Source organism: Erithacus rubecula (genome assembly GCF_903797595.1).
Source record: "Erithacus rubecula genome assembly, chromosome: 16".
Taxonomy (NCBI): domain Eukaryota; kingdom Metazoa; phylum Chordata; class Aves; order Passeriformes; family Muscicapidae; genus Erithacus; species Erithacus rubecula.
Genome location: NC_136668.1, coordinates 2,635,299 through 2,661,870, shown reverse-complemented (window position 1 = coordinate 2,661,870; position 26,572 = coordinate 2,635,299). Strand labels below are relative to the sequence as shown.

At 43.5% G+C, this 26,572-nt stretch overlaps 1 protein-coding gene across 1 annotated transcript; it reads left to right on the top strand.

Annotated features, from left to right (window-relative positions):
* Window positions 1–6,603: 6,603 nt before the first annotated feature.
* On the top strand, window positions 6,604–24,977 carry LOC306808895 (protein Shroom1-like). Its single transcript, XM_079319894.1, has 7 exons — window positions 6,604–6,764; window positions 14,883–17,660; window positions 18,391–18,452; window positions 19,094–19,663; window positions 20,045–20,195; window positions 21,258–21,530; window positions 24,336–24,977. The coding sequence occupies exons 2-7, from the start codon at window positions 14,988–14,990 to the stop codon at window positions 24,588–24,590; spliced, it is 3,984 nt and encodes a 1,327-aa protein (XP_079176020.1). The 5' UTR covers window positions 6,604–6,764; window positions 14,883–14,987; the 3' UTR covers window positions 24,591–24,977.
* Window positions 24,978–26,572: the final 1,595 nt, after the last annotated feature.

Below are 26,572 nucleotides of genomic sequence, written 5' to 3'. Positions count from 1 at the left end.
GAGCCAAGCTTAAAAGGACATGGATGTGAGATATCTCAGTCCCTGCCTGCCCCTCCTCTGGCAGCAGCTGCTCTCCTTTCCCCCTCAGCAGATCCCCAAGCAGGGGATGCCTCAATCCCATGGTAAGCAGCTCAGCCTGTGGAATTGCTTTGATGGATTTCAGGTGTCTCAGGGGGTTTGGGGGGCACAGTAGAACTCCTGTGACACACTAATGGAATTTGAGCTTATTCATGGTACACTCAGCTCTCTTGGGCTTAAGAATTTGTGACCATAACCTGAGGTGACCTTGCCAATGCCCACAGAACTCACCTGGGGCACAGTTATCTAACACAGGAAATGGGCTGTGGTCAATAGAGCAGAGAACTGCAAATTAGCAACTTGCTCCTTTTTGCCCTTAACTCACTTCATGAAAGTAGATAAACATCTGTGTGGCCCAAATATGTCCATTGAGGAGCTTTCCTCAGCTCTGTCAGAAGGGTTTAGTTCAAAGCACCTTTAGATATATAAATATATATATATATCACAAGTAATTTTGCCTAAATCATGTAAAACAGAATGGTTAAACAAAAGAAATTTGCACATAGTAATTGCACATATTAAATAAAAAATACAGCTTTTCTAGTTTGTCAGTCAATTGCTGTCATTAGATGAGACTAATAGAATTTCATTCACATTTATATCTAGCAAAATTGTTTCTTTCAATGTATATAAAATCAAATTTGAAAAGCAGAGATCAGTCATAGTATCTTGTATATTCCCTCCTAGGACTTTCAGAACTGACACCTTGTGTGCTTCCTGTTATCTCTTAATAACTTCTTGCAACTTTACCACATGAAAACCATCATGAAATTTTTTCTTCTATAGTGAAAACTCTTGCAAAAGTTGTTTGGAAATTTCCATTGTGTGTGGCTTGCAGGATAAGGTTCTTATTAGCAGGAATGTTTTATAGAAAAGAAAATAAGTGCTTCCTAAAATATTAAGTGTAAAATAGCTTTGATATCATTCTGTCATCCCAATGCCTTCTGAAGTTCAGGGAAACTCCAGAATTTTAAAGATTAACAGGCATTTCCAAACTCCTGGCCAAACTAACACTTACCACATCTGAATGTTCTGCTGTTAATGAGCAAGGCTTGCTTGGAGCCCTCTGAGACCCTTTTTAGTATTTAATTACTAGAATAATATTGCTTTTCCTCGTGAAAATATGGGCTCAAGTTGCATTGGGGGACAGCCTGATCTTTTTTTTTTTCCCCAAAAGCTACAGAGATAGAATCACTGTAAAAGTCAGTGTCAGCAAAGTCAGCTGCTGCCCTGCTCTGTAACTGCAGTGAAAACTGCCAGGAGCAACCCTTGGAATTTATTTTTGCAAGTGCAGAGGAGAGCAGCACATGTGTGATGACAAAAGCAGCCACTGGCATTGCTGCTTTCAGCTGGACCCTTGCCCCAAGGGAACCATGATGTCCCTCCCGTACTTCCCTGGCATTTTACAGTGTTCAACAAAACAAACAGATCACCCTTCCTAAGGGAGCTGTTTGTTTGCACTTTGTGCTACTCTTTTAATATGTGTCTGTAAGTGTGGTTCCTGAGCACATTTTCTAATTTAGTGACAAGCTGTATTTAAATTCTGCTTTATAATTATTTGGAAAAATGAGAGTGTACAGCTTCTGATGAATGACACATTCTCTGAGCAAAATGCCCTGATTCTTTTTCGAAGGCTCTCTCTCTTGAAGAAAAGAGTTTTGCCACTAATTTTTGTGGAGTCATTATCAGACTCATTGCAGATTTCTGGTAAATCTCTGTTTGAAGGCAGAGTGCTGGATACACATCCATGTTCCAGGTACAGACCTCTGCATGAGCTCAGGGGATCAAGGTTGGAGGGACAGACCCTAATGCTTTTTATCTTTCATGCCCACATTCCATATTGAAGGCATCTCAGCAGCATTCTTTTCTCTCTCCTTTCTCCTGACATTGACTCAAAATTCACCCAATTCCTCTGTTAACTCTTTCAGCTCAATAAACTGCCAGAAATCTCAATAACAACCCTGATAAGCTTCTGCCAGCTCAGCAGTGTCCAACACCAGAGCTGCAGCAAGGCTGGTGTGGTGCAGAGGGGAGATGGGGTGAAGAAAATCTCTCCCCTTCCAGCAGCAACTCAGGCTCATCTCCATTTAAATGGCTCAGCAGATTCTGTTCTGAGGCCCCAGGATCACTGGTGATCTCTGAGCCACAGGAAATGAAGTTCAGCTGCTTTGAGGAAAAATATTAATCTGTGAAATTAATTAAAACTACTTATCCAGGCTGGTACAGCCCCTTGAATCAGGCAGTGAGAATGTCCCAGGGCTATGTGATGATTTTTCTATGGGTTCAAAGAGTCCAGACACTGCTGGTGTAGTGCTTAAATGTGCTCACAACATGGTTTCAGATGGGAAAACAAAATTTGGTTAGCTAAACATTTGTTTACTATTCTAATGAGGCTTCCAGATATGATTTGATTGTTCCCACCTGAAGATCTGCCCTTATATATTTTATCAGGGACAAATGCAACCTTACTCAGTCAAGACTCTTAGAGAAGATTTACATGACTAAAAGAAGCCACATCAATTCAAGGTAGTTTTTAGCAAATGTGCCTTCCCCAACACATAGCTGCTTCCCTCTGCTCCATGCTGCAGCCAAAAACCCTGTTCCTTGTGACTGCTCATAGTGCTGGGAATTGGGAAACCAGCCTTGGGAGAAGCATGAGGAGAGGAAACTGCCCTGAGTTGCTTTGGCTGCAGAATATTTTGTATTAAACTAGGGACTGAAGGAACATGGGGACCTATCTTTGATCCATGGAAGATCAGGATGACTTAGGACAATAGTATTGACTTTGTTAATCTTTCTTCTATAAACAATTACAAATTAACTAGATAATAGGCAGTGTAGAAAAGGGTTGGTTATGTATTGTTATAAGGTCATGCAAGAGGATTAACTCCTGTAGGAATTATTGGATTCTAGTGAGAAAGTAATGAGTATGTGTTGGTACTGCCTCAGTCCTCTGTGCTGGGTAGGGCAGCCACATCTCTGAGGAGTGGGGTTGATGAGATCTCTCAGGGGTAGTACTCTGTCCATTAGGCTGCTGTTACTTGGATAGCTTGGGTGGCTAAATCCAGGATTTTTATTTTGCCTTGATATCAGTGCTGCCACTGACCTAGTTCTGCAGCAATAACAGCCATCTGTATCCCAGCTGATGGCAAGGAATGAGAATAACCCTGCAAGGTAACAGCCTGGAGGGAGTGTTTATGGGGAGAATTTGCTATTGGTGCTCTCCCTTTGGACTGCACTTGCCCACACCTGGTGGAAAAGGCTGGGAAGGGAGTAGGGCTGGGAACAGCCCTGCAGGACTCAGGGGTTTGGCCAGCACTGCCACAGCTCCTCATTTTATCCTGCCCCAAGGAGATCAGCCAGTGATGGTTTGGTGCACTGGGGCTCTTTGAGGGAAGAGTCAGTCACAGCCATGAGAAATTATTTCCATGTTGAGTTTCTCTGCTGTCCCTGCTGCCTGTACTTATTTCTGTGGTGTTGGCAGCAAAGGGGCAGTGGCAGAATGTGGGGTGCCAGGGAATGGGAAGCAGACATCACCCCTGCTTGGTTGATCATTGATGTCTGTAGATTTTATCCAGAACTGTAAGTTCCTGCTTTCAGGAGCTGCACATGAGTGTGGGACACAGCACAGTGCAGATTAGGCTGCAAATCTGTAAAGCAGCATTAAGATGCAAACTTTGGCCTATAATCCTAATTATTGCTTTTCTACTCTCAAGCAGTTTTGTGCAGTGACCATGGCAGTGCTCAGAAATGAAAGCCATGTCAATGGCAATGACATGGTTATCAGGGTGCCATGAGATTTTATGCATTTCTGAAAGCACCAGCTGTAAAAATTCAAGGCTTTCCTGAAAGTCTTAGCTTTCAGTTAAGAAATCCACCACATGTATGAATATTTCTGGGTGTGAAGAAAAGTTTGAGAACATGTCAATGTGCTCTGAGAGTTTAGGTACCAAAGGACAAACAAAATGAACGTCAGCTTTGTTGCTTTTATAAAGTCCCTTGTTTATTTTAACTCCTGGCCCTGTTTATTATGGTTGCCATAGGTTTGTCAATTACAATCCTAAGCAAACTTTGTGATTTGTAAATATCCTAAGAACACTTGGGTTATTTCCTAGTGGTGATGAAGGGATGGTGGAGCACTCGTGGCTGGTTCAGGGGTGAGGTTTTTGCCTTGGTTCTGTCATGTTGTCTGACACTAATGTGTTCTAGTGTTTTTTATTGCCAAGAGTAGCTGTAAATTCTCTCTTTGGGGATGTCCCCATCACATCCCATTCAGTCATTATTAGTCATTAAACATCTTACCCTGTGAGTGAATCCAGGGATAGAGCAACAGGCAATTATTCAGCTTTTATCACATCCACAGTGCTGTGTATTGGTGCAAGTTACTGGTGGCATTTCCACTGTTCCAGGGCTCAGGTTTGGTGACACTGTGGTGACAGGGCTGCTTTCCCAAGGCTTTGCAGTTTTGCAGAGTTTGTCAGCAGGTGATCTGCTGACACCACACCTTGCAGAGGCTTTCAGCACCCTCAGGTTATGCAGGGATTGTGTTTGTTTCCAAGACTCACACAGTTTTTAATGGGTTTATCCTGACAACAGTGTGCTAAAAGAATGTTGTTCATCTCCAATTAACACACAAGAGACTCTTCATTTTAGGACCCTTGAACTTGGATGTCTGCATAGTTACCTCTGGACACTCTCAGTGCTGAAATGTCTTTTAAAATCTCCTGATTTATAAAGGCCAAGCCTTACAAAGATTCCAAGCCAAGCTCTCCACATGAACTGTTCTGCTGCAGGGCTCGAGTCCTGGGAGAGGCAGGAGCTGGTGAATTGACTCTCTGAGGTGCAGAGTGGGAATGATGGTTTTGGCTCCCTCAGTCTTCTTTTGTGGTGTGCTGGAACCTTGATTATTCCTGCAGGACTGAGGCCAGGCTTGTCTGCAGCACTGCCATTCTCTGAAAGACCTGCACAAAGGTTTCACTGGCAGAGGGAATGCTCAGAAGTTCCTGTGCAGTGGCACCACTGGAGCTGCCAGCTCTGCCCCCAGACAGAGCTCTGCTCATCCCTTGGCAGGAGAATGGCTCAGGTTTGCCTTTTCCCTCCAGTGCAGGCTCTTTTCCCTTCTCATTTCTGGGACTGCTGGAACTGTCCCCTTAGAACACTTGATCAGAAACCAAGTCACTGCTGGGCAAAAATAGGATTAGAAGCCATGAGTAAACACTGAGTTAGTTACTGAGTAACTTCTCAGGAGCCCTTCTCCATACTTGGGGAGTTGTTGAACACATGTGCTGGCAAAAAAAATTGAGCTGTGGGATGGGGTGTTTGTATATGGAGCTTTGGAGAGGAGACTGGGTGGCTGCTCACACAAAAACCTCAAATATGGATTAAATGAATAATCAGTGAATAGTATTCCAGAGGCTCTTCATGCTCAGAAGTGGATTGAGAATATCAGCTGCCAGTTCCAAGCTCCTGTCCTGCTGGACAGCAGGGTGAGGCCAGGCACATCCCAAATACTCAGCCTGTGTCCTACTGGGGACCTTTTTGTCCTTCCCAACATGTAAGGACAACATAGGTGAGCAGATTATTTCTGTAGGAAATATGGAAGGAATGCCCAGTGTTCCCTTGAGAGATAATACATAACAAATAATAGAGCTGTGGCTGCATTGCATTATCCAGCTTAGCTAGAGGGAAAAAATAGTGCCACAAAATCAGCTTATTTTTTAAGCCCATCTGGAAACTAGTGGGAATTCATCTCACTGAATAAGGCCATTATAAATTATATCAGGCTTCATCACATATATTTGGAGGCAGAAAAAACTTAACGCAGAGGCTTGAGTTGATTCAGAGTCACACAACATAGATGAAAGCCTCAAAGTGTGCCTTCTCTGCATTTTTATGAACAAAATATTTAAAAACTATTTAAAAGCCCCACCAAACAAAACCTGTGACATATAAAACACAACTTCAGGGTTGCCTTGAGCTGCATTGACTTTTACTGTCTCCCCCTAAGAAAAGAGAACACAATGTTTTAAGAAAATTAAATGTCACTCCTTTGTTGCATTAAATCTCACTATTTTCAGTTGGGTTTAATTATTTTTTGTCTAGCCTGGGCTCTTGGCCCATGCACAGTGCCCCAGGCTGGGTCAGCATGGGATGCTCCTGGAGTGGGAGCATCCTGGTGGGATGCTCAGGAGTGCTTTAGGTTGCAGGATGCAGAGACCCCTCCTGGTGTCTCCTCGGTGGCCTTGGCAGCACATTGATGGAATTTTTCAGTGGTGCCCATGTGGGAGTTGTGGCTGCCAGCCAAGAGCTCGGGCAGAAACAGCCCCGTGGTTAATGATTGACCAGTGAGAGCAGCCCAGCCTCCTGTTTGCTGCTTTCTGTCCCACTGCTGGCACCAGAGCACCACCAGCCCAGTGTCCAGCCTGGACAGCCCCCCTGGCTGGCTCTGCAGCCCCCTGATGCTCAGGTGAGAGGTGGGGATGCCTCTGACACCTGGAGTGCACTGAGGCTCTCCAGGCTGGATTCCAGAGGTTCTGCTTCACTGCCTGTGAGAACTTTCCTGCAGGCACAGCTGGAACGGGGAACCAGAGCACTGGATTTTGTTTCACAGAGAGAATACTGGAGGTAGAAAATCTGCACTGTCTGTGCTCATTGTGAACGTGCCTTCAGATTGTTGCAGCTAAGAGGTAACCTGGTGTGCAAGGTGTCCCTGCCCATGGCAGAGGGGGTGCAACTGATGAGCTCTAAGCTTCTGACCCTTTTGTGATTATAACCAAACCAAACCTCTCTCTCTGTGTGTGTGTGTGTGTATTTTAGATGCCTGTACCTGCACATATTTCCTCAGCAGTTACTGTGCTGCCTATTTGTATATTTGCTTTGTGCAAGAATGAAAAGAACATTCTGATTACTCTGTTTTTTATGTTGTGCTTGCTGTAAGTCTGGAGAACATGATGCTGCTGATCCATGTCTAAGGAGCTGCTCCTTAGCCTGTGGATAGGTGCACGTGTTTGGGGAGGGATTCAGAGACCTTTGGGGGCCACAGTGAATGGTGGATGAGTCACTCATCTCTCCTGACAAGCAGCTTTTCCTTTTTGCCAGCAGTGTCCCTCCAGCAGCTGGGGGACACCACACAGGTCCTGGCACCTCGCAGGGTTTGGGGCAGTCTGTGACCCCTGGGTGGGATGCTGGAGATGCAGCCAGGTCCCTGCAGCACCATGGCACGTGTGTGGTGCCTGTGGCACGGTGGCAGCATTTACAGCTGGTTTGGGAGGCCCCAGGGAAGGGAAGGTGCAGATGTTCTGTCCCAGCCAATGCTCCCACTGGGGAGGGATGGCTTGAACATGTTCAAAACCCCATCCAGGGCCAGGCACCAGCTGGTGGGTGGTGCTGAGAGAAGAAAGCATAATATTGGAGAAGCAGGTGCCTAGGTGCTGTGTTTCCTATCAGTCCTTTCTCCCAGCCAAGGGCTGACTGGAGCATCTGCTGCCAAACTCTGAGTCACCCTTCTGTAACAGCCAGCCTGGAAACAGAGGAAGGGGCAGGATGTGTGCTGGAAAATATTAAAAACACATTTTGAAATGTTTAACTTGGGGCTGGAAGCTGTCTTAGGCACACATGACTGCACCAGGCCACCTGGACTTCAGGGCAACATTATCTAAAATGCTAAAATTATCAGTGTGTTGTAGTGTGTAAGGGGCCAGTTGCACCCCTGCTGTGGATATGGACAGTCTGGAGTGTCACCTGAGTCTAACACAATCACAGGAGCTCTGCTCTGCCCTTGATGTGCAGATTTTATGTGGGTTCTTTAGACTACATGCATTAATGCATGTATTAAATGGGTTAGGTAAGGGTCTGGCAGGTAGACATTTTTATACAGACAATAGCTGCCTTGGTACAAAATGTACTAAATGATTCTCCAGCACAGGCAATGTTTGAGGCTAATGGTGAAATGCAGGTTGTAGAGGACTGATTTGGGAGCTCAGAGGGGAGTTTCTGCAGAATGGGTTAAATACAGAAATGTGGATCTGCAAACCCTCACATCTTTCTGTGTGGATGGTGGAATGAAGTGCTGCAGACAGGGAATCACTGGTGCCTTGCCTGTATGTACCCAGCAGACCCTGTCACTGAATCTGCCCCTGCCCTCTGAATTACTCACCTGTCACCACAGGTGACTTGTTCTGAGTCACCTGTTTTGGGAAGGTCTCACAAGGTCTCTGCTGCCTTTTCCCAGCACTGAATTTATTTATGCTTCCCCCACTTCTGCTGCCAGTCTTGCAGCAGGTCTGAGGGGAGGCTGAAGGAGGGTGGGCTTAGTTTAGATTTTGGGAAGAATTGTTCCCTGTGAGGGTGGACAGGGCTGGGACAGGTGCCCAGAGCAGCCCTTGGATCCCTGGCAGTGCCCAGGGCCAGGCTGGATGGGAACTGGAGCATCCTGGGGCAGGGAAGGTGTCCCTGCCATGGCAGAGGGACAGGGTGATCTCTGAGGACTTTCCAGCCCAAACCCTTCTGGGACTCTGTGATACTCTTGGCAGACCAGGGATTTGATTTCTGTCCTAATTCTGAGCAGCCCCCACTCCACCACTAAACCTGCTCTCAGGTAACTATGGGATATTTCCAGATTATTTTTAACTACTAATCCAGGTTTTCATTTTTTGTTGTGGATACCAGAGATACATTTAGTGAGATTAAGCATAAATGCTTATGAATTCTGCCCAGACAAAAGCTCTGGGAAAATATTGGAATGCAATATTTGCCAAAGGAACAGAGCAGTCTAATATATCCTTTCTTGTGTATATTTGGTGGTTTCCTTTTGTTCCAGTGGAATGTTCTGCAGTATCTGGATATTGCATTACTGTCTGCCCCAGTCCAAAGGAAGACAATTACGTTTAACATCTGGATGAAATAGACTGAAAACAGACATTCTCTGGAAAGGAATAGTTTCTGTCTCCTGTGTCAAAATAAGAAAGACCCAATGACTTTTTTAAAATACCAAATTAATTGTTATGACTTCATAATCCTGGATTTATACACAAGAAAATGGAAGTGCTAATATGGTTTGCCAATTATGTTTTACACTGCTGCTGTGAAAGACTGGAGAAGTTACATGATATTTTAAAAATTAATTAGTAGTTAGGAGGAGTGCTGAAAAGATGAGAGCTTCTGCTCCTGCTGTGGGACTGAAATGATTTCATGGCAAGGCAGAATCCTGCTGGTGTGGCAGTGGATAAATGAGGTGTTTGCAAAATATACTCTGAGGTACAGGAGATTGTTTGGTTAGATGAAGCTCCATTTGCACATCTAAAGCTTGTAAAGTTCAGCAAAAAGCTTCTTAGTACATTTAGGGACTGGAGAACGAATTTTTTGATCCACATGAGGCTATAATTTAAATTACATAAACACATATATTTATATACATCAATAATATAGATAAAATCCCACTTTTACTTAATACAAGGCAAACTGGACACTGCTCCTTCCCCAGTCAGTGCCTCTGGATCCATCCTTGTCTAAAGCTGGAGCTGCAGCAGGAATGTTTGTTCTCATTGCAGGTTTGTCTATGGAAACATAACTACAGCATGTAGAAATGGGAATCTGCAGTGGTGCTCTGACAAGGACTCTTGGACTGCAATTACACAGCCACCCATAAAGCTTCTGAAAATAGTTTTATATTAGAATTAAGCATATGTAGGTGCCAGGAAACCACAATTCTTCAAAGATAAGATGACTTCATGGCATTTCCCAGCTAGCCAACTCTCACTAGTAAGGTTGAGTGAGCACCAGCTCCACCAGAGCTCTGATAAAGCTGGAAAATGCAAATTCTGATCCAGGCAGTGCTGGGAGTACATTGGGTTTAGGATGTGTGGCAGCTGCCTGTATAAGCACTTCATTTTTTCTTATTATAGGTAATTAGTAATGAACATGTTTTTAAAACTGTGTTTGCACAGATTGCTAGCCAACTACAACTCAGAGGATTCTGGACTAAACCCATGTAAGTGGAAGGAGATGTTGACCTGGATTAGCCCTGTTTAAAGGCCAGTTTCTTCTCTTGTGAGCTTGACTTGCTGCCTAAGCTGTGGGAAGCTCAGTGCTGCCAGGAGTGGGTCAGGGGGACTATGAGAATTTAATTTTTCCCTCATGATTCTTGGACAGCCCTGCTGGGAAGCAGTCAACATGATAGAAATGAGAAAACATCTTTATTATATATATATTAATTTAATTATATTCTATTAATTAGTCAATTAATAACACATATTAATTCTAAAGACATGTTTAAAAATCAACAGTGTCATTAGATAATTTTTCATTTGGATTTTTAGTAGAGTCTGCAATTTTTTAATGCTCTTGTGTTTTTGTAGCTTGTAAAAGCAGGATGGGGTTAAGTTTATGGCCTCAAGTGAGCTTGACTGGATTTTAAAAATAAATAAGGAAAATATGATGACATTAAAAGAGATAAAATGGAAATGGTTGGTAAGGAATGCATTACATTTGGGATTAAACTGATTTGTGGCAAAATAATTTTCTGAGGCTCACAGAGATAGAAAAAATAATAAGTATTTGTTGTTTAATAGAATAGAGACTAATGCTGATGGAAACCAAGAGAAATTTTGGAGGCTGAATAAGGAAAGTAAGGGAATTCAAGGACAATGGAGAGGAATGCAATAGGTGACTGCTCTAATTAAAAGGTCAGGCTCGTTTGGGTGCCCAGAAAAGGTCTCTCACAGGGCTGTGAGTAATTGCCAAACCTCATCTTCCTCATTAAATCTTTGGCTGGTGATTGGGCTCTCACCTCCAAAAGTTGTTAATTTGGGCTGCAGCTTTTCATCACCCAGTGGGTATCATGGCAAAATGTCCATCAGTGAGGTGCCATCCCTGTGGAAAGGGACACCAGGCAGGAGAGGGATGGACCACTGTGGCCTGTGGCTCCAGCAAAGCTCCCAGGGATCTCCTCCTCTGCAGACAGCCTGGCAGAGGAAGGCTAGGAAAGTTTCTTTGTGCCCCTTCACAACAAAGGGGATACTGAGATGCATTCTATTATTGTTACTTTCATCATTCTCTAAATTTCTCACAACACTTTGATAGCTCTAGAAAGTCTCAAGTGTGTATCCATGGATTTACTGGAAATGTTTACATTCCCCAGACTATGGTGAAATTTATTTCTGTACACACAAGGCCTAAAACTCCTCTAAATGCCACTTAGGCTCTGTTTTGGGACTGTGTGACACTTTGGCTTCCCTGGCCCCCAGTAGCAGGGTGAGCCTTCCACTCAAATGTGAGATTTTGTCTGTGAGTATTGATGTACAATACCCTTGGAGACCATTACCTGCCTGTACAATAGATCTGGAAATTGCACCAAATGATAAAAACAGGGATTAGAGTCTTCAGAAATCTTAGCAAAAAAAATACAGATTAGCAGAAAGTGTGTTTTTTCAGTCAACCAAAGGCAATATCATCTGCTATGTTTGCCTTCCTGTTTGAAGCTTAAAGTTGAAAGTCCAGGGGGATAAAATTGCTGATTATAGGCTAGAAACACAGAATAACAAGGAGAGAGTATCTATCAAAAAGAAAAGGCTGAGAAAGAGAGAAGAGGGACTTCCAGAGATGCTGGGCACACAGGCAATGCTAACCACACTTTCCTGGATGTGGTGTCCTTCCATTTCTCTCACCCTTTCAACAGCAATGTCAAAGCAATGGGATTTGAAGATTTCAGACATTTGTCCAGAATTTTTGGATATTTCAGAGTCTGGTTGTCTTGGGTTGCAGTACAGGATGGGGCCAGAAATGTGTGTTCTGTCCCATTTGTTGAAGCCAGGTGGGGCAGTGCCCCTGATCTCCTGGCACATATTCTCTGCTAATGGGCCATCTTTAAACCAGCTGGGCAATCATCTTTATCTTCCCACAGCCCATCCTCCCTCCAGGAGATATCTCCTGTTCATGGCCACTGAGTCCCAGTGCATGACTGATAAAATTCCATCATCCCACTGGGAGATGCTCCAGCCAGGGCAGGAGCCAAGCCTTTCCTGCCCAGATAAAAACTGAGATTTAGAACAAAAACTGAGATTTTTGACCTGATGACCTGCTGAAGGTTTCTGGGATGCCAGAGACCACACCTGACTTCCCCAGGATTGGGGATTCTTGCCTCTCCAGGTTCCCTGGGAAAGCCAGGAGGATCACCTGCTGAAGCAAGAGTCTCTCGGGTGATCTCCTGTAGCAATTAGATCTCATGGTCTGGGGAGCAGATGGATCAGGTGCTGCACACTGTGAAACAGATTGGAATCTGAAGAATTTCAGCTAATATTTACAGCCAGCGTTTACCCTTTGATAAGCAACAAATTCACAAATTTGGACATGACATAATAGTGGTGGGTTGGTCAAGGTGTTTGCTTTGTGTTTTGCACACTTGTTCTCTTGTGGAGAGCACTTGTGTACTGTGGTTTGATCCAGATTAACAGCTGTGGGTTTCCCCTTCATTTTCATGTAGCCATTTGTATAAAAAGGACAATTATACAAAAAGAGAACTGTGCTTTTGTTTATTAAGGAGAATCCTCATTCTTGCTTCTCTGATGTAAAGATTGTGTTGGTCACTTCAAGGGAACTCCACAAGTACACAAATTATTGTTGTGTGCCAGGGGCCATTTTTCCTGGTTGTTGAGGGCAAACCAGAGACTTGATAGAGAGAAGAGCTGTGTTTCTGATGGGTGAGGATTTCTTAGGACAAGCACTGTATGTAAGTGCAGGTGAGTTGCAGGTCAATTATGGCACCTAGCAGACTCTAAATGAGGTCAAACAACACCACACTGTAATTATAATAAATCTTGCCCTTTTAAGACAGGCAAGTTGTTCACTGACTGTGGCCTGGAGTCACTAGGTTTTCTCTGATTTCTTTTAGATCAGAGTTAATTTGCCAGACATGAGGCTTTGACATACTGAGTTGGTTGCAAAGAATCCAAGATTGTGCAGTGCAAATCACCTTTCCCCAGAACAGAACAGGCTGATGTGGATGGAATTTAAGTTAACCTCTGTTTTTAACAACAAAAAATAAACAACTTTGGAACTTAATAGGTTGGTAGTGGCTTTATTTCTTCCTTGGGCATGGAGTGAATGCACTTCCTGTATTCCTTCACTGTAATACACTCCCCTCCATCTTTCAGTTTGGTTCTGATGTACTTTAATTTAACATTTTTCTTGTTGCTTTCAGTGGTGTGCAATGCAAGCTTTGCAAGCTGTTCTGGAATGGCACGTGGCATTCCAGCCTTGCCAGAATCTATCTGAGCCCCAGAGACAGCACAGCCCATGAGGGAGCTCTGCTGCCTCCCCACTGAGAACAATAATGTCATTGTTCATGGCTGTTGAGTTTTAATGACATTAATAATTTTCTCTTACATGGGAAAGAGAGGGTGGTTTCCACAGAGTACTTTGAACACACTGAGATAATTGATTCTGCTGCCAGAGTTGAGGAAATGCCCTCTTCTAAAGAAGTAAGACAGTTTTTCTCTAAGGTGTGTTTCAGTATCTGAAGTGATGCACAGTGACACCCTCCCAGCCTGCTGTTAGTGTCACTGCTTTTTTTCCTCAGTGGTTTCAGAAAATCCAAGGTTTTCCTTTCATCAAGTACCTAAGGTTTATATTTCTTTAAATTCCTCAATTCACCATGGTGAAAAGATGGGGGATGGCATCACCAGCCACTGGTGCTTCCTGTTTGCTTTGTGACCCTGTTATTCATGGAAAGACAATTACATTTCACAACTGTGTTTTAAATCATCTGTGAAGAGGGAGAGAGCTCCAGACATCCTTGAGTTGGTTTCTTACTGAAATGTTAAAAAAACAAACACCCAAAAAACCCCTGAAAGAAACAGCAGGCAAATTATCACTTTGTGATGTTAGGCTGTTTTCATTTCCCAGAAACTAGTTAATTTATTTAGTGTGCCTCACCAGTCCAAGTTTCATTTATAGATCAACTTGTGTATTTTGGCTCCTATCCATCTCTTCCTTTGGCTCAAAATGAATGATACCAGGACTGTCTTTGAAACAAAGTAGAAATGTGATTATTTTTTTTAATGAAATAGAAACAACTCCCTGAAACCTCTCTTTCTGCCACCTTTTTGAGATCCCACCACACAAATATGATATTGGGAATGGCAAATTAGTTGAGTTCAACCTTTATGAATAAATCAGACATGTAATATTCTGCAGAGATCTGGACACAGTTTGTGTCTCCTCAGAAGGCCTTTTACTTGTCAATGAAGTTTTTCAAGAGTGCTTACCTTTTATTTAATAATTAATCAGTTTCTAGAGCTGGTTTAAATGAGAATTACTAAACAAGATTGCTGGTTATGCCCACTCTGGTGCCAGGCTCCTGCCTGGAGCACATCAGGGAGATGCAAAGTTAGGGTCATGCTGTTGGTGTAAGAATCTCCTGCTCATCTTCTCTTGGCCCATTGATTCTTTTGGGGATCCATTTCTTGAACTAAACCTATGGGCACCTTGCACAGCAATCAGAGAGGGACTGTCAGGTGCTGCTGACAAACACAGGCTGTTTTCCAGACTCTGCAAAAACTGTGTATTTGTCATACATGAACTCTATGCCAGTGCTTTTTCCTAGTCCATTTGCAGGGGAGTTCTGAGCTGCAACCATAAATATTTGGCCATCTTTTCAAATCTGTGCCTTGGGACTGGCTGCAGAATGTCTCATCATGATGCTCTGTCAGTCTCAAGCCCCTTTTTTAGGTCTCTGGGAAGGGTTTTCCAAGATGTGCCATGAGAATCTTCCCACTGAGTCTTTTTCACACATTTCTCTTTCTTTTTAGGATCCTCTAGGTATTATTGGAATGTAATTGTACAGAAAAGTTTTCATTTCTAACAACTCGGTTGTGGACTTTTAATCAGACTTGGATTTCTGGAAATACTACAGCATGACTTCAGCTGGGAATGAGATAGAAAGATGGACTCACAGGCAAGGTGGCAGAACTGGGAAGCTGGCAGAGCCTGTGGCCTCTCCTGAAAATGATCATGTGTTGTCAGTGAAGTCCATCAGCAGCATGGACCATCCCCTGCACCTCCCTGGGAGGGCAGACTCTGCTTACAGCTCCTTCTCAGGAGGATCAAATGCTCCAGAGTACCCCACACCATCATGCCAAGGTGGAAACTGTGTGCTGCCAGAGCAGATCCCTTACATGGACTTGGAATATGTGACAGGGATTTATCATCTCAGTGCTGCACACTCTGACCTCAGCTCCCCCCAGCCCTGCCAGGCACCAGGGCTGAGCACCCACAGCAGCTCTCACAGCACCACTCTCACAGATGGAATTGCCCCCACCCAAAGGACTTCAGGTCAGGAGCCCCCAGCCCTGGCAGCACCCAGAGAGCTCAGCAGCCATCCCCCTGACATCCCTGGCAGACCCTGGGAGAAGCCAAGAGGGAGGCCAGGCTCTGCAGGGCACTCTGAGAGCACTGTGCAGGCAGCTGCTGGTGTGCAGCACCAGCCAGCACACAGGGATGAGCCATGGAGACAGCACTGGCATGCAGGTACAGAGCAAGGTGTAGGGCCTCATAGGGAAAAGACTCTGGAAAACAAGGGCCTTTCTTCTTATTTTACAAATAAGGTACCAAAAGTTCAGGCATTAAAGACAGAGGAAAACGGAGAGTGGAGTCCATCACAACAACCTACAAAGAGAAGCAATCCACACACTTTCAGCAGACCTCGTTCATTCATTTTTCAAGAATATGTAAAGACTGACCCTGTGGCAAATGTCCCCAAAATACTTTCTGCTTATAATTCAGGTCATGCTAATAAAATTTCCAAAGAGACAAACTCCAAATGCTATCACCAAGCACATTCCAAGCCCAGTGCTGTTAATGATACACAGGAAGTCAAACAGTGTCCCAGGGGAGTGTGTGAGCCAAGTGCCAGAGAAGCAGCTCTGCCAAGCCCTGGGCCAGGACTCAGTCAGGGGAAAGAGTCCTTGCCCTGTGCTCAGAGCCCCCTCTGTGCTGAATGGCATTCAGACATGGATCAGGGTGTGTTTGAGGACAGTTCACAATTAAAACATATAGAGAATGCTCTTCTAAATAAAAATGCTCCCAGGAAGATGAACAGTTATGCAAACAAAAATCAGTGCTGTGATTCTGAAGGAAAAATTCTGAGCAATATTAGGGAACCAGTCCCAAAGCAGCCAAGCAAAGTGCAGAGATCAGCACTGTCCTGCAGCTGCAATGCTGTGGAAGTAGAGGGGCTGGACCAGGGAAGGAAGCAGTGCTGTGATGGCACAAGCCACATGGCTTTGTTCAGAGCAGAGGGAGATTCCACATCTCAGTCATTACGTGAAGTCCAGAAAGAAAACCAGGGTAACAACAGCAGTCCTGACCTCAGCATGTGTCTGGAACAAGAGAAGCCTCTTGTCCAGAAACACCAGCCTGCATTTCAAACACAGCTCTTCAGAAAGCTTCAGGAGGAGCATGCTGGTGAGCAAATAACCAGGCAGGCAACTCCCATGCTTTACCACCTCTCTGCAGGGAAAACCACCCGTGTCCGACACCCCAGCAAGGACTCAAGGAGCTCACCAAAGGAAATCCCATCAAGGAGCTACAGTGCCTCAGCACAGTGTCCAGAGATACCAAGGGAAGGGCATCAGCTTCAGAGAAGCAGCTACCACCATCAGCACAGTGCTGCTGACCTGCTCCAGAACAAAGATCTCGTTTTTAGGAGTTCTGCGTCATCCACAGAAGACACTTTCCAGAATGACTATATAGAGAAACTTAAAGTGGCTCAGAAGAAGGTTCTCAAAGAAACCTCCTTTAAAAGAAAAGACTTACAGATGAGTTTGCCTGTCAGACTGAGACAGAAATCCTCTAAACGACCATCAGTTGAACACCTTCGGTCTCTCTCGTTATCCAGTGCCAGCAAGGATGCCAAACCTGCTCCTTGCTCCCCTTCTCATCTAGAATCCTTGGAAAGTTTCAACAGAAATGAAGAAATACAGAATCCACAAAAAGATCAAGCAGGGGGAAGGAAAAGGGTAACCCAAGAGCAGAAGAAACTGTGCTACTCTGAGCCTGAGAAGCTCAATCACCTAATGGATAAGGAAATATCATGGAGTCAAGTTAGGGTTGAAATCCCTGAGCAAGATGCAGTGGCATCCAGGAGAAGGGGTCTGGAGAACAGAGGAAGGGCATTTTCCAGTTCAAGTGTCTCCAGGACAGAGCTGAAACAAATCCAGCACAGTGCACTGGTGAAATACATGGAACGAAAGATCAGCCAAAGACCAGGTAGCTCACAACACCTCCCCCTGCAGAGGAGGCTGTCAAATCCCAAAGGGCCTTCTGGCCACATTTCCAACCCAAATGGGAGCAGCAAGATGCAAAATGATGAGGTTTTCTGCCAACTTCTCTCTGAACAAAAATCAGCAGATATTTTTCCTCCCTTGCCTTATGCTCCCCCACTGAAGGTGGCCAGCAGGGGCAATCCCAAGGGAGGGGATGGGAGCTGTGCCAGCAAGTGTCCATCAGCTGAAAGTCTCCCCCAGGCAGGTGGTTCTGCATCTGGGAGAGCTCCTGAGAGACCAAAATCCACTCCTTCTTCTACACAGGTAAGAAACCAGTACCTAAAGAAAGTCAGGAGGGTCTCTGGCACTTGGAAGATGCATTTTTAGAGAGCACATGTTGTGTGCAGGAGGAGGCTGTTTGTGCTCCAGCAGTCATTATTGTCATTATTATTAATGGCAGCAACTTCATTAGAGCCCTACTCCAAAAAATACCACTAGAGGAAGATACAGAGCATTTATGAAATAGGAATTTCATAAATGACCAACCCTTCTTGGCTCCTGAATTTGAAAGGCAGTAGCTGTCAATATTGTTGAGGAGAATAAAGAAGATAAAGGGAAAAAAAAAAAAAAAAAATTTAACATACCACTAAAATTACCCTACTGAAAAGACTGATAAACTCCCAGCAATGCTGGATTTCTGAATTGTTATGAAAGGAGAGGTATCTTTTGTTGACTGCTGTTCTTTTGGTTTTCTAGGGGGAAAGAAATGGATGCTACCTAGGAAGAGCATAATAGCAATTTAATTAATAAAAAAAGAGGTAGACAATAACACCCCAAAGATTTAAAAAAACCCCAAAACTAACAAAACCCAAACCTTTCCCCCTAGAAAAAACAACAAAAAACAAACAAAAAACCCCCAACAAAACAAAAAAAAAGCGCAAACCTCGGTGATCTACCATCAGTTTCCCCTTTTGGGGATAACAAACATGGGAACAAAATTTAGCATCTGTCTCTCCTGAAATGCTGGTTGTCCCGGTGCTGTTTTCCCTTCCAGGGCCCGTGCAGATGTGCCAGAGGTGCAGCAGCACCGTGCTGCAGCTGTGGGAGCTGCCCCAGGTAAGGCTGTGCCGTGTCCCCAGCGTGACCCCCTCTCCTTGTCCATATGGGAATGTTCACCCGGTGCTGTCTGGGTCACTCTAAAATCGGGAAGGGGAAGGGCCAGGTCCCTGAGCAGTGTCCCAGCTCCATCCCATCCCTGGGATCACAGCTCCCTCACCCGAGCTCGGGAGAAAACAGCATTCCCAGCAGCTCGATATGCCCCGCCCTGGAGAGTATGTGATCAGGACCGCTGCAATAGGGGATTGGGGTGTGGTTTTTAAAAGGAAAATAAAACAACTGTGCTGTTTAGTAACTAGGAAATTTATGTTTTAACTCTCCACAGTTGCTTTGCTCCTCAATTGGTTTGAGGAGCATCTGAAGGCTGTCTCAGCAAGGCAGTGATGCTGACTCTTTTGTAGTAAAAGAATTTTCACCCTTTCAAAAATATCCCAGTGGATTCTGGAGACTTGAATGGTTTATGGGAAAAAAAATGAAATTTTTTCTTACATTTCCTAGTTTACCAGATTAGCATAAAAGTTAACTGAAAGTTCCAGACAGAACCATCACATCAGAAACATTTGATCACAGCTCTTAAACAGCCTGCAAGAATATCTATTATAGAGGGAATATCTCAAATAAAAGGAACTTCTTCCTTACAGCTTCCATGATGCTGAGAAAGATGGATCCAAGCATCACAAATGTAATGACATAACTGGAGACGTGTGTGGCCAGGATGAAAAGGAGCAGACTCCTGAACCTTCTGTTCCTGCCCCAAGGAGTGAAAGCACGGAGAGCCCTGGGGAGGAGGAGGAAGGCAGAGCTCAGTGTGTGCCTGGGGATGCTGCACTCACATGCCCAGAGCAGCAGCAGCCTGCACCTCCTCCAGAGCAGGGTCTGCACACAGCATCAGCTCAGCCCCAGCAAGGAGACACAGACCCAGGCAAAGCTTCACCTGCCCAAGAAACTCCCATGGACAACAGCCACGAGGCTCACCTGGACAGGGAGACACACCTGCCCACAAGGAGACTGCAGTGCTCTGAGGACCAGCAATACCAGGAGCTTGCCATGGAGATCATTGCCAAAGACAGCTCTCTGGTGGATGTGCTCATGCCTGATCCTCTTAGAAAAACTGCTTTGGACCTGATGGAGGGTTTGTTTCCTCTTAACATTTCCGTGCTGGATAAATCACGCAGGAAAAGGGGAAAGGTACAGACTGTGCAGGACAATGAGTAAGTAGAAAAACAAAATTGTCTAGCACTTTGATCCATTTAATGTATAGATACTGTACATACTAGTAGTAAGATGAACTTGAGCACACTGTTTTATTTTTGTTTTATTAGAAAAACATACAGCTTTCTGATTCACATACCAAGAAATTCCTGAGGCTAAGTGTATATGATGCAAGAAAAGTGGTTTTGTGGTTCTTTATTAAAGGGACTCTGACAGACCTAGGCTGCAAATCTTTTGCTCTATAGTTTCTAAAAAAATCAGAAGATCTGTGATGAGAGGAGAGTGATCCTGAAGTCAAGACAGATAAAACCATTAATTCAGTGTTTGTGAAAAAAACCTGTTAAGTGTTTGCTATGGGTGTTTATTTTCTGTTCCAATAGCAGGAAAAGTCATGGAGATGGACCAGAAGAATGTCAGAAATCTGAACAAGAAACCAAGCAAAGAAGCAAAGATCCTGCCTTTATGGCAAGCCAAGTCCTGAAGAGGAACAGAGACAGCACAAACAAGCTGGATGACATCACATCTAAGAAAGTATGTAGATGACCATCACAGGACCACTGTTTCTCCATCATGACAAAGAAATCCTTATTAATGTCATTATTACTATGGATATTTTTATCCCAATAATATTTCATAAGGAACTGGATCAATTTTTGCCAGTTGTCAAAGTCCTGGCAAATTGGCACATTGATCATAAAATGGTAACATTTTCCTGCCTGGTTTGACTCAGATCTCTCATCATTAAAGGTTTCCTCACACAGCCAGCTCCAGTGCAGAGCAGCAAACTCCCAATTTAACACTCAAATCTAATCTCAAAATCTGTAAAATAAATTAGAACTGGCAGCCTAAATAAGAAATATTCTTTACTCTGAGAGTTGGCAGCAGCTTCTGCACATTCCAGTGCCCAATTAATTCCATCCCTGCAGAGAATGAGGGCACAGCTGGACAGTAGCAGAGGTCTGGAGCTGGGAAGGGTGATATGTATCTGTGCAGAGTTAGGTGGCTCTTTTCCCTGGCCATGCTCCACCTCAGGTAATGGCAATCTGCCTTCCTGAAGCTCCTCCTGCTTTGCTCATTACCTGCTGTCCATGGTGCATTGGCCAATTTCCACAGAAGCTGACAGTGTGCTCCTTGAGGCTTTGATCCATATAACTTGCCTATGAAACAGCCTCCTCTAATCACTTTTGTACCCAGGCACTGTGGCCTGCTTGAATTGCCTGTGGAACTGACTTTTTCTGTCATATCATAAATGAAATTCCAGTCAGTTCTTCCAAAGCTTGGGATTTCATGCTCATGTCTTAGAACAAGAGCTCTGTGTAATCATGTTGTAATCTTTATTGCAGTTCCCTTCTGATTGATTGGAAACTCTCTGAGCCAGAGAATATATCACCAGCTAAGGTGATTACCAGCAATTTGCTTTTCAGAGTTTAAGTACAGCTTAGAAAATATTGGCTGCTTTTCCCCTTTTTTTCTTTCCTGTAGCTTAAAATTATTTTAAAGGTCAAGAACTCAGCAATGTGAAGAAGATCCATTCTCCAGAACTGATGTTCGCTGTCAATAACAGTTTCTGTGATTTTGTTGCTGTTTTTGCAGCTGGAGCTGATGGGCAGTCTCCAGGCCAGGCTGCAGGCACTGTGGCAGGAGCAGGAGCTGCTTCTCTCAGAATCCAGGGAATGTGCCCGCTGGGGGCAGGAGCTGGAGCTCAGGGTGCAGGAGCTGTGCCAGCCCAGCGAGTTCCAGCGCTACAGCTCGTTCATGGGGGACCTGGAGAAGGTGGTGAGCCTCCTGCTCTGCCTGTCCAGCCGCCTGGCCCGCGTGCAGAACGCGCTCAGCAGGGTGGATGGCAGCACAGGGGCTGAGGAGAGGGTGAGCTGCACCACTGCCCAACACATTTGGGCTGCTACAGACATTTTGTGGGAGTCTGTGCTGGGGTGGATGGTCCTCAGGGACAAACTCAGGTGCTCTGTGTGTGCTGGTGTTAAAGCTGCAGGTTATTGTGAGTTTTGGGTGTACAGAGTCCTGCTAAGGGCTGCCAGCCACAGCCCAGAGTAGGACAGAGAGAGAATGGGGCTGAGAGAAAGGAGTGAGAGAGTGAGGTAAGGGAGGGGTGGTAACAGTGAGAGGTAAGAGCAAGAGCAAGAGAGCGATTTTCCATTTACAATACAATAAATTTTCTTCTGTGTTGAATATTCTAATTTCCACTAACCAATCTAACACAAGATACAAACTCTATAGCATTTATATACAGCCTATAAGAATCATTACATTACCATGGTGTGTTATATTTTAACCTCTAAAAACTACTCTTGGACCCTAGCAGGGTCTTCTCTGGCTTTTGGACCTGCTCTCCAGCAGAAGGCATTGTTCTATCCAGAGGGGATTACTTTCAGCTGGCCATCCCATTGTCTTCTAGTTATTTAGTAACTGAGGTTTGGTATCTCAAAGATGGCTTTCATTTCAATCTCGCTCATGGTTTCTATATTCTCAGAATCTAAGCATTCATATTTGTAAGGTTTTCCTGGTTCATCCTTCCCAACAACATTTCTGAACAAATCCAAGCCTTACTCTGCATGGTGTGCACCAGCCAAACTGTATTTAGCTGCTTTTCTCCATGTTGTTTTTCTGCATATTTTACTTCTTTTGCACACACTTAGGAGGTTTTCTGTGAATTTCTTAGTTTAGACCAGTATTTATTACAAGTGCACAAAATGAACCATTTTTCACTGTTTTTCAACAACTTGTTGAAACCCTTCAAATCTGCTGAAACATAAACTGTGCTAAATCAGAAGAAAAACAAAATGCCAAAATTAAAAGACTCAAAATAAGAGTGGACAGCAAAGCTTTAAACAACCACCAATCATCACATTTGAAAAACTTGTGCAAAGAGTGTAAACAGCATAAAACCACCAATCAAAAAATTATTTGAAATAATATTTCACTAAATGGATTTGTCCTTGCAAGCAGGAAGGTGTGGTCATTACTGGAGATAAAACACACTGTAGTTTAACTCAAGTAGCCAGCTTTGATGTGAAAAAAATGAGGAATTGTCTCATGTCACCAGGAAATAATTTCAACTCTTGGAAAGTCTCATTTTTTATGAAGAAGAAAAGTGAAATTTATCCCAGGAATTATGCTTCCTTGCTCTTGTTAATTGCTCTTAGACAATTTTTTATTAATGCAATACGTGCTGTTATCTCTCATTTTGAAATTGGAAAAGCGTAGAGTTGGAATAACTGAATTTTCTGGAGCTGTGTTGCTGCTGACCTGTATCTCTGGAGGTTCATCACAGTTCACACACAAAATAGCACTAAAAAGGTCTTTCCATGCAGTGTGACATGGAGAGCCAGGATTCACTCTTCCAAAATGTCAGTTGTGTTAATGTGAATAATTTTGAACACTTTTGCTTTATGGTAGGCAGGGAGGGTGTTGTTTCTCTAGTACTGCATTTACACTCTTCATAGGAAACACATTTAAATAATTTATTCAAATATTTGAATAAAATGCCTAATAAAGACTTGGTTAAGTGCCAACATTTTCAACAACCATCTCCCACTAACTGCACTTGCCCTCATGTCAGCAAAACCAGCAGTCTCAATATTTGGCTCCATTTTTAGGGTGTCAGTTGTGACCTTTGCTTTGTGCCCTATTTATGGACACTGTCCTGAAACAGGACATTTTCCAGCAGTGTAATCCCTATAAAAATTATTCCAGCTGAATGAGAATTAACTAAAGGTGAAAGGTGTAAAAATCCTGTAGAACAAAGCCCAGCTCTTCAAAAGAAACTTTTGATGAACAGTTGCTGTCTGCATCACAGTTATTTTATCACAATGATGCCTTTTCATGGTCTTAAAAAATTGAGAGCCAGACACAGTTAAGGGATAAAGGGTTTTTACCTTGGTATTTAATAAGGATCTTTATGGTGCACCACATTGCTAAGGTGGAACACCCCAAAATGCACACACATGATAGACTGTGTATACAATTTATAGAAATGAATTTATACAAATTAACATATGTAACAAAGATGCCCCAATGGATGAATGGCATGATCTCCCCTCATCCCAAGGAATTCCCCCTGAGTGGGTAAATCTTAATTTACAAGGTATGTTCTAGAGGGGGCCTTGGTTTCTTAAGACAGCTTAGAGCTTTCTGGCCTCTAGGGTGTTTGGTCTCTCCACAGAAAACTAGGACTATGCTAAGTTATCAGACTCAAGAAATTACAAATATGCATGCTAAGAGTACTGAGGATATATAAAAGCTCTATAAAAGGTATATAAAATAAAAAGCAAAAAATCCTCTATTAATAGAAGCCACTCTATCTTTTTAATGTATCAGTGACACTCTGGCCACATGCAACACACAAAACACAAAAATATGTGCCTTAAAGAGCTTCTAATTGAATGGAGATTGTTACAGGATGCTTTAAAATGACCAGAATGTTGATTTTTCATGAGGGCAGCATAGGAGAAGTGAGCTTTGATGGCATTCACCGTGCCTTTACCTTACAAGCCACAATAATGAGTAATTCAAACGAGAAAAAACTCAGGTGGAGCACAAAGCCCACAAGGAGAAGTAACAAAATTAAATAGACTGTGGCTCCCAAGTGAAGGAATGGAGTCTGGCAGGAATGCTGTGTTCTCATGTGAGCTGCTCTGTCTTTTGTTCCATCAGCAATCTCTGAATGAGCGGCACCAGCTCCTGTCTCGACAGAGGGAGGATGCAAAGGACCTGAAGGAGAACCTGGACAGGAGGGAACGTGTGGTCTCTGGAATCCTTGCCAAATACCTGACAGAGCAGCAGCTCCAGGACTATCAGCACTTTGTTCAACTCAAGACCTCCTTGCTGATTGAGCAGAAGGACCTCGAAGAGCAGATTAAATTTTTCAAAGAACAATTAGAAAACCTTGACCAAAGCATCCCCATCTAACACCCACCACCAGGCCAGACATTTTTATATGCTTTATGTGTTATTTCCCTGGAAATCCACAGGTAGTCTCATCACAGTTTGGTGGATTCTTCCAATCCACAGCATTGACAAGTGTTTAGATGCTCTGGGATGCTCTAGGCACACTCACAGTGTGCAGCAAACTGCCTTGTGAACATGACTGATAGGATTCATTGCTCCTATTAACTGAAATGTGCATTTCCCCTGCTTCTTGTCTGTCCATCTGTTTCCAGATTTACATCATCTCAATAAAAAGCCATACAAATATTTGCCTCCTGTGGGTGGGTTGAGCGTTTGAAATAAAAAAATATGTGGGTGTTCAGATTTGAATTGGTGATTGCACAAAGCCATAGCAAATGTTATGGACCATTTCAGCCTTTATATGTGTGACACAGTGAAAACACACTAATGAAAGAAAATAATTGCTTCCTTTCTTGAGAGTTGCCACCCATGAGTCTGTCCTGGCTCTGTGTAATCCTGGCAGGCTGTAAAATGAAAAAAAAAAAAAAAAAATGGGCATCAAAGGGCCAGTCAGTGATGTAGCCACTATAAATGAACACTTTTGGGAATCATAAACTCTGAGCTCACTCCTGCACAGTCATTTGCAAAGTCTTTGCTGTGCTTTTGAAGAATTTATTTTTAAAGCAGCACCTTCAGGGGGTTTTTAGGTAGTTTTCAATTGTCATCATGCACAAAAAGCCTGGAAGAGATTATTCCATTTCAATGAGAATTTATATAAATACCTTTGCAAAAATCTCTTAAGCCAGTGTTTGCATTGAGTCAAACCAGTGATGTTGCTGTATTTAAAATTTCAGTGTGTTTTGTTTGCAAGAATTCAATGAGAACAATATACAGCCTAAACTACTTACCTAGACCATGAATAAGGCAGCCACTAACTAAACTCAGGCTTCTTCCACAGCCAAAAAAGATGTTCATTGTGCCATGGTCCTGGGCTTTACCATGAAGTGTTCTGCTAGTGGTGTGTGTCCTGGCTGCAGTCAGGATCATGACTGAGAGAAGCTATGCTGCTCCTGGAGAATCTTCTTTGGAATTGCACATCACTCTGAGCACAGTGACCAAGCTGCTGTGCTTGTTTTAGTACCTGAGGGGAAATGGGCAGACACTGTAGATCCTGTGAGCAATCTGCACAGTGGCTCTCAGGAGGCAATAAATACAGGCTTTTGATACATAAATCTGAAAGCTACCTTTTGAATTCAGTCTTTAAAATAACTGAAGTAATGTTAATGGAGTCAGAGGAGAATTTATGAAATACAAGCAATGTTAAATGAGCTGTTTGTATGATTTGAGAAGCCTGACTTGAAGGTGCACTTTATTCTTATTATTCCTAGCTGAGGGAAGAACACCTAATTGGAAATAGGTGTTTTGTAATTGAAGCTAATGCTGGTTTTTAAGGGGAAAAATGGGTCTGCCTTGTTCAGCTTATCTTTTTAAGGTGTTGTGCCATGGGGAGATTGCTACCCCTTTCACAATTGGCACTTGCACATATACTTCAAAGAGCAATAATTAAAAATAACTTTTACTCTGTTAAAAAAAAAAATAAAATAGACTCCTTGGTATAGTGTTAGAATAAATTCCAGGCAAAGTGAAAAATGGACACGGTGATGGGATCAGAACTTTTCTGCAGGCAAGCAGAGAATCCCTTTCAAAGCACCAGCAGGTCTGGATTATCAGCTGGGTCTCAGTTTTGACACTGATTATTTGTTAAAAAATTATTAGGCAGGTAATGGTGAAAGTTCATGCTGTACTTCAGGCATGTGCAGCATTCCTGGCACACCAACATGCTAAGACATGGTGAAGTGCCCCTTTCTGTTCCAGTTAGTTCTGGCCTCTGAAAGTGCAGACTGAAGCCAAGGAATAGCTTAAGCACATGCTCGAGTCCTGTTGCCTTTTGCTGAAAGTTTGGTATTTAAAGCAGTAATTACATTCCCATACCAACATGTGGC

Bases quoted from the DNA above. Each gene is read 5' to 3' on its own strand.
- LOC306808895 (XM_079319894.1), top strand. From the start codon at position 14,988: ATGACTTCAGCTGGGAATGAGATAGAAAGATGGACTCACAGGCAAGGT. The intron at 20,196-21,257 runs GTATGTAGATGA...CTGTTTTTGCAG, and splicing joins ATGACATCACATCTAAGAAA to CTGGAGCTGATGGGCAGTCT. The intron at 21,531-24,335 runs GTGAGCTGCACC...TTGTTCCATCAG, and splicing joins GCACAGGGGCTGAGGAGAGG to CAATCTCTGAATGAGCGGCA.